The sequence below is a fragment of the Neovison vison genome, chromosome 5 (assembly GCF_020171115.1).
Source record: "Neovison vison isolate M4711 chromosome 5, ASM_NN_V1, whole genome shotgun sequence".
NCBI classification, from domain to species: Eukaryota; Metazoa; Chordata; class Mammalia; order Carnivora; family Mustelidae; genus Neogale; species Neogale vison.
In genome coordinates, this window is record NC_058095.1 from 57,795,462 (window position 1) to 57,809,284 (window position 13,823).

The window sequence follows — 13,823 nt, forward strand, 5'->3', positions numbered from 1 at the left end:
GCAACCCCCACTTGCTGCTGTAGCAGAGTGGGAGTTTTATTCCTTCTTTAATTTTTAAAATTTTTGTTTATTTGAAACAGTGCACATGAGTAGGGGGAAGGGGCAGAAGGAGGGAGAGATGCAGGCTCCCTGTGGGACAGGGACCCAGACTTGGGGCTTGAGCCCAGGAGCCCAAGATCATGACCTGAGCCAAAGGCAGACGCTTCACCCACTGAGCCACCCAGGTGCCCCCAGCATAGGAATTTTAGATTTACCTGTTTACAGCTAAACTGTCCAAAATAACCGGCCCATGTATGCACCGTCCACAGACTGGAGGCTGCATATGCAAGAAACTGGTTGCCAGTCCTAGGATACCCATCCTGCAGAAGCACGGCCCTCAGATCAGCCAGAAAGAAACTGTGCCATTTGGAACTCCGCAAAGGAGTTAAAGCAGCAGACAAGATTTAAGTAGCTCAAAGCAACACAAGAAATGTCACGAATGTCGCAAAGCTGTAGATTGCCAGGATGTGGTCCAGGCAGACCACATAATTCTCTATCTGTCCTCTTTTTCTACCCATGCACCTGTCCACCTACATACCTATCCACCCGTGCATGCATAATCTTTTCATCCATCCATCCACCCATCCATCCACCCCCTCATCCGCCAGCCAGCCAGCCACCCACTCACACACCCACTTACCCATCCATCCACTCACACACACACTCATCCATCCATCCATCCATCTGTTCATCCATCCATCCATCCACTGACACACCCACTCATCCATCCACCCATCTGTCCATCCATCCATCCATCCACCCACTCACACACCCACTCATCCGTCCATCCATCTGTCCACCCATCCACCCACCCACCCACCCACTCACACACCCACTCATCCGTCCATCCATCTGTCCATCCATCCATCCACCCACCCACCCACCCACTCACACACCCACTCATCCGTCCATCCATCTGTCCATCCATCCATCCATCCATCCACCCACCCACCCACCCACTCACACACCCACTCATCCGTCCATCCATCTGTCCATCCATCCATCCACCCACCCACCCACCCACTCACACACCCACTCATCCGTCCATCCATCTGTCCATCCTTCCATCCACCCATCCATCCACTCACACACAAACTCATCCATCCATCCATCTGTCCATCCATCCACCCACCCACCCACTCACACACCCACTCATCCGTCCATCCATCCATCCACCCATCCATCCACTCACACACACACTCATCCATCCACCCATCTGTCCATCCATCCATCCATCCACCCACCCACCCACTGACACACCCACTCATCCATCCATCCATCTGTCCATCCATCCACCCACCCACCCACCCACTCACACACCCACTCATCCGTCCATCCATCTGTCCATCCATCCATCCATCCACCCACCCCCCCACCCACTCACACACCCACTCATCCATCCGTCCATCCATCCATCCATCCACCCACCCACTCACACACCCACTCATCTGTCCATCCATCTTTCTCTCCATCCATCCATCCATCCATCCACCCATTCAGCCATCCATCATCTACTTTCTAACTTGCCTGCTTTTGCTCTTTCTTATTTGTACCATGAGATCTGCTCTGGGCCGGAGGAGGTAAGGGCAAACACCGCCCTGTGCTCAAGGAACCAGCACAGCTCGGGAGAGCATTTATCCTACTTTATCTGAAAGCTTGCTGCCAAGAGCCCTCGTCTGCCCCCTCCTTCTGTCAGACAGGGAGCTCCTGGACAGTTTGAGGGTGCGTAATCCATGCCCATGTCCCTCGTGGCCTGTGGCATGGGGCCCGACATGTAGCTGGGGTGCTTAGGTGTGTGTTGAGTTGAACTGGCTTGGGTGGTGCGGTGCTGAGGGTTCAGACAACCCAGGTTTGTGGGACAGGTTTGGAAAAACTTAAGGAATGATGGTGACAGGAATATGTTAAAACAGGACTTAGAGGACCTCTTGATGGAAGCATTTGTTGGGCCCCTTTTCCCATCAGATTTTGGAAGGGGGATATGGGGGGGAGGTCTCCTGTTCCTACCTCCTTGCCCCGTGTTATGCCCCTAGGTCTGAAATGTAGCCACACGTGATGTGTCCGTGGGGATCCCCACTTGACAATTGAACGAGGGCATGGAGGTTGGGGTCCAGACCCGCTCTCTCTGGGTGCCTGGGGGACCTCTGGACAGGACACAGTGCCTGCAGGGCTCCTGGCCCTGGCTCATGGAGGTTCCTCAGAAGTTGTGCTGCCCCCTGCCCCCTTTTCCCCCAGGCTGACCTCTGCTCTCACAAAGCTACCCTTTCCTTCCCTCCTTGAAATCTGATAATGAAACTAATACCCAATATTTTTGCCTCCAAGAGAGGCAGGAGATAAACAGGAAGGCATGAGGGATTAAGGTGTCCTTTTGAGGAAGGGGCTGGGGCCCAGCTGGGAGTGGGGTGACATCTCGGTGTGGAGCCGACAGACCCAGATGGGGATGCTTCGCCTGATGCATTTTTCCATTTGTGCAGAGAAAATAAAACACAGAGAAAAGAAAACAAGCCGTAAAATACTTTGCAGAAGCCTGAGCGTGGGCAATTGCCACTTGATGTCCCCTGACAGCTCCAAGAGGAGGTGGGAGGGAGGGGAGTCCTGCCTTTTGATGTTTGGTCTCTGAGCTTTCTTTTGTGTGACCAGTTGTTTAGGAAGAGACTTCTGTTGGTGTAAGGTGCGTATGGAAGAGAGCGATCACCCAGGGGTCCCCCTTGGGGTGGGGAAGGGAGGTGCTGAGCTCCCTGGAGGGGCTCAGAGTTTCAGGTAGCTTCTTTGGCGGGGGGGTGAGGGACAGCTGACACTGTCTTTGCAGAGGAGGACACGGTGAGCATCTGTCTCTGTGAAGGACCAGAAGATACTGCTAGTGAGGCTCTCCCAGTACAAGAGAGCCTTGAGGAAGCCAGACTTGAGTGATCTTTCCAGATTCCTGCACCTAGGCAGGTGTACAAAGCCCCGTGACTTCTGTGCCTGTAGGAAAGGTCCAGATTCTGTGCTGTAGTCCCTGCTGTTCCTTCCAGTAATGTGGATCCTTTCCTCTGGGGTAGTGGGCCAGGAACCAGAAGACCTGGGCTCTAGTCCTGGGCCCCCATTTACTGCCTTGGTGGTCCTGATAGGTTAGTTCATCCTGAGCAGCCCCGAGCATCCTGTGTGGCTGAGTAAGTCCAGAGGGACAGTGGACGTGCATATGTATGCTTGATGGTCCCTTGTGCTGGGGCAGAGGCGAGGCTGATCCAGGGGCTGGAGGTGCTGAGGGACCCTTAGTGAGGCTCTCAGGAGTCATTCTGTGGTCTAATTTGCCTTCCGGTTGCTTCCAGACTCAGGTGTGAACTGAACTTCTCTTGAGACCCCTCCCCCACAATGCCTCCCTATTAAGCCGTGTCCTTCTCTGCTTGTCAGCTAAGTGACTAGTGGCATGCCTCTTGCAAGAACATCTGAAGAAACTAGTAATGTCAGAAAAATTAAAGAGGCAAATGTATTTTTTTAATCACAAAAGCAATAAATAAATACGAAGCTGGTACAGATTTATGCAGCTTGTATGGTAGAAAAGGCACATAGTTTTTAGTCCATTATTATAAGAGCATTAGATATTGTAAGAAAAAAAAACCTACCTCATTTGAAAAGTGGTCAAATGGCATGAACAGGCAATGCATAGGGAAAAAAAAAGAGAGAGAGAGAGAAATAACAAAGAAAAACAAACCCACGGAGAAATGTCCAACCTCACTGGTAACGGAAGACACACAAATTAAAATTGTGTGTGTGTGTTTTCCAGACAAATCAGCAGAGATGAAAAATAAAGAATTCCGATAGCAAAGGGGTAATGCTCTTTCCTTCCAAGGGCGTGGTGAGACAGTAGCTCTCAGATCCTATGTGGAGGGACTGGAAGCTAGGATCCCCTTTCTCCAGGGCGATTTGGCAGTTTGGATCCTGAGTTAAAACCATGCGGATCCAGCAACTACCCTAGGCATGCCGTCTTGAGAAACTCCCGGGGCAGCGGCCATCAGAGCAGAGCACAGATACACAGGTCCAAAGCTGGTCACCGTCGGTGTTGTGTGTTACAGTCACGAACCCGGAACAAACCAACTGCTCAACCCCCGGGGAGGCCCCGCTTTGAAATGCACCCGCTGGGGATTCCAAAGAGCCCATAACACACACACGTACACAAGGGAGGCGAGATGGCCTCTCTCAGTCATGCAGAACAATATCTGGCATTAAAAGATGTTCATTATTCCGGGAAAATAGGCCAAGGAGGGAGATGCACGAGTGTGAGCCAGGTCCGTAGCAAAGTTTGACAGCTCCGCAGCTGAGCAAACGTCAGTTAAAGTCTGCAAGGGACGACCCCTGTGTTCACCGTGGGTCCTTTGGCTGCAAATCTGAGTGCGTACCCCCTCCCCTTTTCTGCTTTTGTTTATCAAATGTCTGACACTGAGCATTTCTTTAGACATTCCATAAAACGCGATTTGAAACAAACTGAGCACAAAAGCAGGCAAAGCATGCTGAGGAGGGAGCGGGAGTAGACCAGAGGGAAACTGAGTTAGCCTAGAGGTGGGAGCTCAGAGGAGCAGGTCACAGGCAACACGGTGTTGGTCTGAGGGGGCCGCGCGGGATGCCCCGGGTGGGGGTGGGGGGTAAAAGGAAGGTGGGTCTGGGACAGATGTTAACACCAAGGCATGGGAATAAGAAGGGTGCGAGCAGATGAGGAGGGTTCTGGGGAGAAGAGAGTCCTCCAAGCCACGGAGGGGGCAGGCCAGGGGGTCCTCACCCATGGTGTGCTCTAGAAACTGAAAAACGTGGGGGACCACTCAAGCCTCAGAGCAGGGTGGGGGTAGGGTGAGCAGAGCTGAAGAGCGGGGTTGGGGAGAAGCAGGACCAGCTTATTCGGAGCCCCGAGGGTGTGACAGCTGATTGAGATTTTACCCAGAGGAAAAACGGGAGGGCCACGGAAAGACTTTCAGCTGGTGACGGACATCCTCAGACTGGAGCCCAGAATTCCTGCTCTGGTGGCCGTGGGAAGGGAAGCGGGGCCGGCAGGAGGGAAACCAGATGAGAGGGTGCCCGAGGGAAGGCGGGAAGGAGACCCCAGTGCAGGCGGCCCCTGAGCCCTCCGTGGCTTGTGGAACAGCCACAGGTGGCGGGGACAGTCTGGTGGCCCGAGCTCGGGAGGGAGGGGGCAGTGTGCTCCCGCGGAGCAGAACTCCCTGGAAATAACGCAGGAGTCTGCTCGGGCTGCCGTCTCCGGAAACCTCAGGCTGGAGGCTTAGCCGGTACACGTGTGTTTCTCATGGTTCTGGAGGCTGGAAGTCCAAGGTCAAGGTGTCGGCAGAGTTGGTTCCTCCCGGGGCCTCTCTGCTTGGCTAGCAGACCCCCTCTCCTCTGTGTGTGCGCCCCTGTGTGTGCAAACTGCCTCTTCTCATAAGGTGTCCTGTCAGATTGGAGGACAGCCCACCCTCGGAGCCTTGTTTTGATGTAATCAGCTCTGGAAAGGCCACGTCCCCAAACACAGGCTGTTCTCAGCAGCTGGGTGAGGGCCTCCGCGTATGAATGGGGAGGACGGTCACCACCAGCTCCTCGAAAGCAGGATTGGGGCAGGAGGAGGATGGCCGCCCCAGCTCCCAATTTTAAGGGGTATGTGTGTGTGTGTGATGGAGGTGGGGAGCTGGCAGCCTGATGGATGGAAATGAACAGTGTCCACATGAGAGGGACGCAGGGGACTTGCCTGTGGTTCAGGTGTGGCTGGGTGGCTGGTCGGTGCTTCTGAATGCAAACGGGAACCAAGGAGAAGCTCCCAGGGAAGGATTGCGGTCCAGCAGCGGAGCTGAGGGAGGCCGGGGACAGTCCTTCCTGCAGTCCAGCAGCGGAGCTGGGGGAGGCCGGGGACAGTCCCTCCTGCGGTCCAGCAGCGGAGCTGGGGGAGGCCGGGGACAGTCCCTCCTGCGGTCCCGCAGTGGAGCTGGGGGGAGGCCGGGGACAGTTCCTCCTGCGGTCCAGCAGCGGAGCTGGGGGGAGGCCGGGGACAGTCCCTCCTGCGGTCCAGCAGCAGAGTAGGGGGAGGCCAGGGACAGTCCCTCCTGCAGTCCAGCAGAGGAGCTGGGGGAGGCCAGGGACAGTCCCTCCTGCGGTCCAGCAGAAGAGCTGGGGGAGGCCGGGGACAGTCCTTCCTGCGGTCCAGCAGCGGAGCTGGGGGAGGCCGGGGACAGTCCCTCCTGCGGTCCAGCAGCGGAGCTGGGGGAGGCCGGGGACAGTCCCTCCTGCGGTCCCGCAGTGGAGCTGGGGGAAGGCCGGGGACAGTTCCTCCTGCGGTCCAGCAGCGGAGCTGGGGGGAGGCCGGGGACAGTCCCTCCTGCGGTCCAGCAGCAGAGTAGGGGGAGGCCAGGGACAGACCCTCCTGCAGTCCAGCAGAGGAGCTGGGGGAGGCCGGGGCCAGTCCCTCCTGCGGTCCCGCAGCGGAGCTGGGGGGAGGCCGGGGACAGTCCCTCCTGCGGTCCAGCAGCAGAGTGGGGGGAGGCTGGGGACAGTCCCTCCCTCGCCCCTGCCCTGACGCCTCTCCTGCCTCCCACAGCCTGTAACTGTAACCTGCACGCCCGGCGCTGCCGCTTCAACATGGAGCTCTACAAGCTGTCGGGACGCAAGAGCGGGGGCGTCTGTCTGAACTGCCGCCACAACACGGCCGGCCGCCACTGCCACTACTGCAAGGAGGGCTACTACCGCGACATGGGCAAGCCCATCACCCACCGCAAGGCCTGCAAAGGTAGGCAGGGGCGGGGCCTCGGGAACGGGTTCTCCTGTCTTCTCCTCTGTCCTCCCTTGTCCCCATGCACACTGGCCTCGACTGGGACCGTGTCGCTTGCTCGCTCGCATGTATGCACGCGTGCACACACGGCCTCCCTGGTATTTGGGGGTGTAAGCCGGAACAAAGGGGCGGTGGAGACATGGCCCCGAGGAGAAGAAAGGAGAAGGTGTGAGCCCCTCGAGGGTGCAGGGCCCCCGCCCCCGCCCGGCTGCTCCTCCCAGCGCAGGTGTGCTGCATACCAGGGGGCGGGGGTCATGTTCACCGGGCTTACCGGCCGCACAAAGGGCCCTCTTTTACCCGAACCACGCAGACGTATTTCTTTGGATGTGTGTGCGCCCCGGCCCCTCCCCGGGCCTCCCGGCACTCACACAGACACGCACGGTCACGGTCGCGGTGAGGTCGGCGGCTTCGGGGGGCAGGGTCTCAGAAGGAACATTTTTAATCCACCTGCAAACAGCTTTCCTTCTGAGGACAAAAAAAAAATTAAAGGGAGATCGGAGACTGAATGTTCTCCCTTTCTGCTGTTGTGTTTACCCCCCCAACCCCCAACAAAAATGAAGCAATGGTCAGATAACTCAGAGCTGTTGAAATGCCAGGAACTCAGTGCTATTGTTGGGGGCGGGGGGGGGAGGTCCTGGGGATCCCTCCACGCCACATTTGCTTTTGGGAATTCCAGGAACTGGGGCTGCCCCCGTCTAAAACTTGAGGCCCTAGAGCCGGGGCTTTGCCGTGAACCTGGGTTCCCAAGAAGAGATTTCTCTCCGAGGGCTCTTGGGGCCGTCATCCGACATGATCGGGGTCCTGAGACAGACCCGTGTAGACCCTGACATAAGCAAGTCCCCAGCCACAGCAGGGTCAGGCTCCGACGAGCTGCATTCCAGAAACCCGTCTTATCCGGAAATCTGCCGGATGTCGGACACGCGTGCGGACCACCGGCTCCATGACTCGGCCCAGCGCAGAACCACAACCCAGGGCTTCTTTTAGAGGCACTGCTAAGAATTTTTTAAAATTGGCAGCAAGCGGAGCCATCACCAACCGGGCCCAGGAAGCCGGCCCCGCTGGTGGAGAATTCTTTCCGCCAAACCGAAACAGGTTCCCAGCCTGTCTCCTCCAGGAGGAGTCCCTTGGGTTCCACAGGAGCAGGGGTGAATCGTGGGTGGCTCCCGGGACACCAGCGAGCTGTCCTCCCAAATCTGTGGACCGAAGGCTGCCTCTGGTGGTTGTCAAGAGAAGTTTACCCCTAAAGGTGGCCCGGCTATTTCCACATCCCAAACCAGCGAATCAAGGTGACACTCCCCCAGGAGACTTGGAGCAGGGACCCACCGAGAAGGTGGCCGGCAGCAAAGGGACCCAGAAATGCCTCTGGTGGCCGGAAGTCATGAGCAGCAGCATGACCAGGGAGAGAGAATGGGCTTCAGGTTTTCAGAGACCAAACTTGGAAGGTGTCCAGGTCCTTCCCCTGTCGTCTTCCCTTTACAGAAGAAATCAAAGCTGAGGACTTGTGAACAACGGTCGCACATAGATTTCTTGGGGATCTTGCAGGGGAATTTTAATCAGCAGGAGCCACTCAGGTGGGCAGCCCTATGCCCGTGGTTGGGGGGCGTCTCTCAGCTGTGCGCGGAAGGGCAGCAGTCATGCGCCCTCAGAGCAGGAAAGACCTGTCCCCTGGAGAGGCAGGAGGGCGCAGGGCCTCGGTCATCTTACCATTCACCTCCCGTCCCTCTCCTCTGTTGCATGCGGGGAGGCCGGAGAGCCACCTGCAGCCTCTCCTGGCTCAGGCTGAGATATCGAGAGGCCACCAGGTCCTAGGAACCTGCAGGTTGTCCTCTGGGGCTCTGCCACTCTGCTGGTTCCCAGGCGGGACAGGCGCAGGCAGACGAAGGTGTGGTCCTGTCTTCTTACTTCGAATGCTGTGGCTGGCCTTGGTAGCTCTGTGATCCCTCAGAGCCTTGGATAGCAGCTGCCCTCAGCCGTAGTGGGTCCTGCTTCCTGATGGGCGAGGAAAGACACTGCCTGAACGATCTGTTCTCTGATCAGTGAACAGGAGGTATGTGACCTGAAAGGTCCTGCCAGTTTTCCGGTGCGGAAAGTTCTAGATCTTTCCTCTTTGCTCTCTTTTGTCTGGTGTCAGCCCCTCAGGACCAGTGGGAACTCTGAATCCCCTGTTCACCATGGGACATTGCCCACCCAATGGAGAACCTACCTCTTAGGGGCGTCGTTGGGGAGAGTCCAGCTGCGGGCTCAGACCCCAGCAGAGAGGGCTGTGTACCCTTGAGGTCTTCAGACGGTAGTCGCTGTCCCCACCCTACCCTCACGGAGTCTATCCGTCCATCCGTTTGTCTGTCCTGTCCAGTGTCTTGTCTTCCCAGGGTGGGTCAGTTTGAGGAAACGGCTCCTTTGCTGGAAGCCTTTGGCCCCGGGATGATGAGCTACATGCAGCGGTGGCGTGAGGCCCCGGCCTCCTGGGGCTGACCTCCGGGAGCCCCACTGTAGCCTCCGGTTGTGTGCTTGCTTGCTCTGTTGCGGGGACATTTCACTGGGGAACTGGGACAACCGGCAGAGGCCGTTGACCCGAGGCTGCTTGGTTATGGCCACTGGGGCCCTCTTTACCCTTGACTTTCCAGGGCCCCGGAGGAGCCCCAGGCCGGGGGCTGAGGCCACCCAGGCCCTGCTGGCGATTGGCTGGGCTCCCGACCTCGCTCACTTTAGAGCAGGGGTGGACCCAGACAAGAGCAGCTTGGAGCAAGGGCATCAGATTCCAAACGTTACTGTGCAGTCCCCCCATTGGGGAAGTTTCATAGCAACAGATTCGTTGGGTTCTTTCTTCCCTTCCCTGGTTTAGAACCAAACCGGGGCTGGCCAGGCTGGTGCATACAAAGGGCCATAATAAACATGCCCGGGGACACAGGCGGCTGCAGTCCGCCGCTATTCAGCGTAATTTCACACCACTGGGAAGGCCTCATTATGGCGCGGGCTGTTGTCCCATACAAAGTCAGAGGAGATGAATCTCTCCCTTTTCTCCGCAGAATGGTTTGTGAAGGATACTCATCCTGGAATCTGTCAAAAGATAGGCAGTTTTGTTTACCATTTGTCTTCTTTATGGACTCGGGGGCTCCTTTCTCTTTAGAGCCGGCAAAGAAGACACTGCCGTTGGACCGTTCCAGCCGTGTCTCTATTTGAACGATATTAATTTATCATCTTCCCAAACCATCTGTGATGGATAAAGACATTCCGGGAGTCTCCCGTGCACCGAATCGCAATGAGAGTTAAGAAATGAACCACCGCGTCCCGCCAACGCTCCCCGCACAAAGGGCCTGCGTCCCGTCTCTCTGGGCAGTTTCCTTCCCAGGTTGCCCTGCCTTGCCCGCCTCCACCCTCCAAGGCCACAGTCAGCGTAGCCAAAATGCAGACCACCACGATGGTCTGGCCGGGTCCTTGGGCGGTCGCAGGGCCCAGGCACGCACCGTTCTTGCCGTCTTGGCCAGTGCACACCTGAGACTCCCAGCCACCACCACCATCCCCCCTGTTTTAATGGCAGCTCTGCCAGAGCTCGGGGAGGAACTGGGCACCGGGGCCCACCCCGTTAGCCCCCCTGACCACTGTGTGGGTCTCCCCATGTCTTTCTCAGCCTTGACTCTCGACCTTCACTAAAGGGCATCCTTGGTATCGTCCAACTTGTTGTCGCCCTTGGCTGCACTTTGGAATTGCCCGGAGATTTGAAAATCTGACACCCCCCCCCCCAGAGATCCCGTCTTAATGAATGAGTCCAGATGAGACCCAAGCACTGGGGAATAAGGAAAGGAGTGAGACCCAGGACCTGAGCTGGTGATGCTTGTGGGGGAGGGGCGGGACTTATTATCAATGAATGTAAATGTTTTTTTAAGGCTCTCTTGACGAAAATTGAGTGGGACGGGATTGTTTAACATTTTTTTAAAAATTAAATTTTTGCCAGGCAAGGCTGGGAGCTTAGCTGGTATATCCTGATGACTTAGTGTCCAGAGGGAAACACGGGATTAGATGGTTATCGCAGCTAGATGGTGTGTGTGTGTGTGTGTGTGTGCACGCACTTGCACGCACGTGACAATGCGTGCAAAGCAGATTGGATCGTTTGAGGGTTTATTATATTTTTTAATTTTAAGTCCCTTTTAATTCTAATGTTTTTTAAAATTTAAATTCAATTAGTCAACATATAGTATATCATTAGTTTCAGATGCAGAGTTCAGTAATGTCGGTTGCGTGTAAACCCCAGTGTTTTATGGGTTTTATGGGTGGCTCAGTTGGTTAAGCATCTGCCTTCGGCTCAGATCATGATCCCAGGGTCCTGGGATGGAGCCCCGCATGTGGCTCCCTGCTCAGCGGGGAGCCTTCTTCTCCTTCTTTCTCTACTTGGTGCTCCCCCTGCTAGTGCTCACTCTCTTTCTCTCTGTCAAATAGATCAATAAAACTTAAAAAAAAAAAAAAAGCAACAACACCCGGTGCTCATCCCATCACGTGCCCTCCTTAATGCCCATCACCCTGCTACCCCATCTCCCCACTCCCCTCCCCTCCAGCAACCCTCAGTTTTGTTTCATGGTTTGTCTCTGTCTCATTTGAGAGGTTAATGACATCACAGCTAGGAAGCTGGGACTCCTTCCTGACTCTCAGGTGATGTCCAGGCAGCCTACAAAAACCTAAAAACCTCAGGAATGCCCTTTGTTCTGTGGGTCCCGTGTGACATTTATTTCTGGTCTGTGACCCTGTTGGGAGTGCAGGGAAAAGCATGATCCACTTAGGGAGGAAGGCGCTCAGTGGCCACGGCAGCTCCTGGAGAGCCCATGGGCTCTGTCAGGGGGCTGAGATGGCCCAGCACTCAGGGGCGAGGGAAAATCAGGAGAGGAAATTCCCCCATGCAAGAGCCGACTCCAACTGTGGTCTCTGGTGGCGCATCCTTCCCCTGTTCCCGGGGACCATGGGGGTCAGAACCCCCGATCTCCGGATTTGGCTCCAGGTTCAAAGCCTGTGGAGCATCCGGCAAATCACGTGACCCCCCCCCCCAGACCTCAGTATCCTCATCTGTGAAATCATGTTCAGATTTATGGCCTCTGAGTCCCGGCCAGCTTGCACATTCCACGGCCTGCGTGCTCTTTTCAAATCTTCAGAATTTTACGGGTCCCTGATAACAGCGGGACAGTGTCCTGCATTGGTGGAATTTGTGACCCTGGGGCTTGGAAGAGCCGGCAGAACCAGGAAATGGAGTGCAGGTGACGTTGCTCTGGGGGCGTCCCCGCTCCCGTGACCCGCACAAGTGCCCTGCTCCTACAACGGGGTCTTTCAGCTCAGCTCTGTGTCCCATTTCCCTGACACCCTGGCCAGTTGCCCTTGCCACCCTGCCACGGGACACCCACTCTCCTCCTGTTTCTGCTAGGACATTCGTGGGGAGCCCACGGGCCCTACTCTTGAGCAGAAAAGCCCTTGGATCTCTGAGATGCCTCAGTTAATGGAGCGCATGTTACTCAGGGGTGTCCAGTACATGAGATGGCACAGAAGACGTCCCAGGCACATGGCGCACACACCCCGTGCCTGGTAGCGGTTAGGATCCTTTGTCCAAATAGGAGAAGATCCACTAAACAGAGCCGCCTGTGGTGGCCAGCTTGCACACAGAGCAGAGACTGTCTGATCACCTTAGTGCCTTCAGTAAGCCGTGGTGCATGGGGGAACTGGCCCTGCCCGCTGGAGGGGCTCCGCCCCGGTGTCTGCTGTAATGCTGTTGCACACTCGCTGTCAGGGATGGACGTGCTTTGGGAGCAAAAATGACACATGGGGTGCACAGCAGCATTGAGTGTGCCCAGTAGCTGCTTGTGGAAATGCTGAGGGACATGTGGGATGGGCTGTGTGCATGTAAATGTACATGTACATGTACATGTAAGAGTGCTATTGAGAAGGGCCTGGCAGCCTCCTGGGGGTTCCTGGCCAGCGTGGGGTCGGGAGCAGGATGCAAGGTCCATGCTGGTCCCCACTGCCCTGCTACATGGGGACCCAGGTGCTCTGGTGCCTCCTCATTGAGCTGCTGTCCAGCCCCCATCACCTGCCCCAAGCCTGTGTGCGTGGACACACACACACACACACACACAGGCACACAGGCACATACACACACACAGGCATGCTCTCTCCCCATCTCCATCTCTCTCTGGGAACCATCTGTAGGACCCGTGCCTTCCGCCTCAGCTGTAGATCAGGTGCAGGAAGGCTACGGTTAACTAGATCACGGAGGGTCAAATAACCCAGCTTGGGATTATGGGGCTCCCCTCCCCTTCCTGCTGTCTGCACCTTGATCCAAGTGGGGCAGGGGAGAGGCAAGGTAGTGCAACTTGAAACATTCATTCTTTTGTGCCTTGTTAGCAACTGCTGGGAGAAAGGAAAGCATAGCCGCAGAGGAGGTGGACACAGACAGAGTGCTGAGGGGCAGTTTGTGCATAATTTGCGGACATAAATTATCCTCACTCCCTCGTGAGTGTGCAGAATTTAGGAGTGGGAAGTGTTGTGCATGGAGGTTGCTCACGATCTAGGATGTGAGGGGATTACCTTTCGTGCTGCCCCACTTCTTCCCTCCAGGGAGGGAATTTGGCCCAAGTTTATGTACTGACTGCATGATTATTGAACACCTGCTTGCATGCAGCAGAGGGGTGGTTCCAGTGCTGAGCAAGGCAGACACCATCCCTTGGAGCTCACTTGCTGGAGGGAGGTCAATGGTGAAGAAAGGACAAAAAGTAAGTAGAAGATTGTATAGATTGTGGTGAGTTGTGTCGAGGAAATACACCGGGTGGTAGGAGAGCATGTCATGGTGGGGGGTGGAGCCCCTCTGCCAGGTGGCCAGGGACGACCTCTCTCAGGACAGAACATTCGAGGTGAAATCTGTGATATGAAAAGCAAGAGGAAGCTGAGGAGTGTGCAGTACCAGCGTCTGGAAGCAGGAAAGGGAGCTGAGGTGGTTGAGGGGCAGTTCTTGGGAGCGTGGACGGGAGGA

General features: G+C 56.1%; 1 protein-coding gene across 3 annotated transcripts in view; it reads left to right on the top strand.

Annotated features, from left to right (window-relative positions):
• The window catches only part of NTN1 (netrin 1), a 160,669-nt gene that overhangs the window by 95,477 nt on the left and 51,369 nt on the right, over positions 1-13,823 (top strand). For all 3 annotated transcript variants that reach the window (XM_044249082.1, XM_044249081.1, XM_044249083.1), the window contains exon 3: positions 6,590-6,778. In XM_044249082.1, coding sequence (XP_044105017.1) covers positions 6,590-6,778 — 189 coding nt within the window. The remainder of the gene's footprint in view (positions 1-6,589; positions 6,779-13,823) is intronic.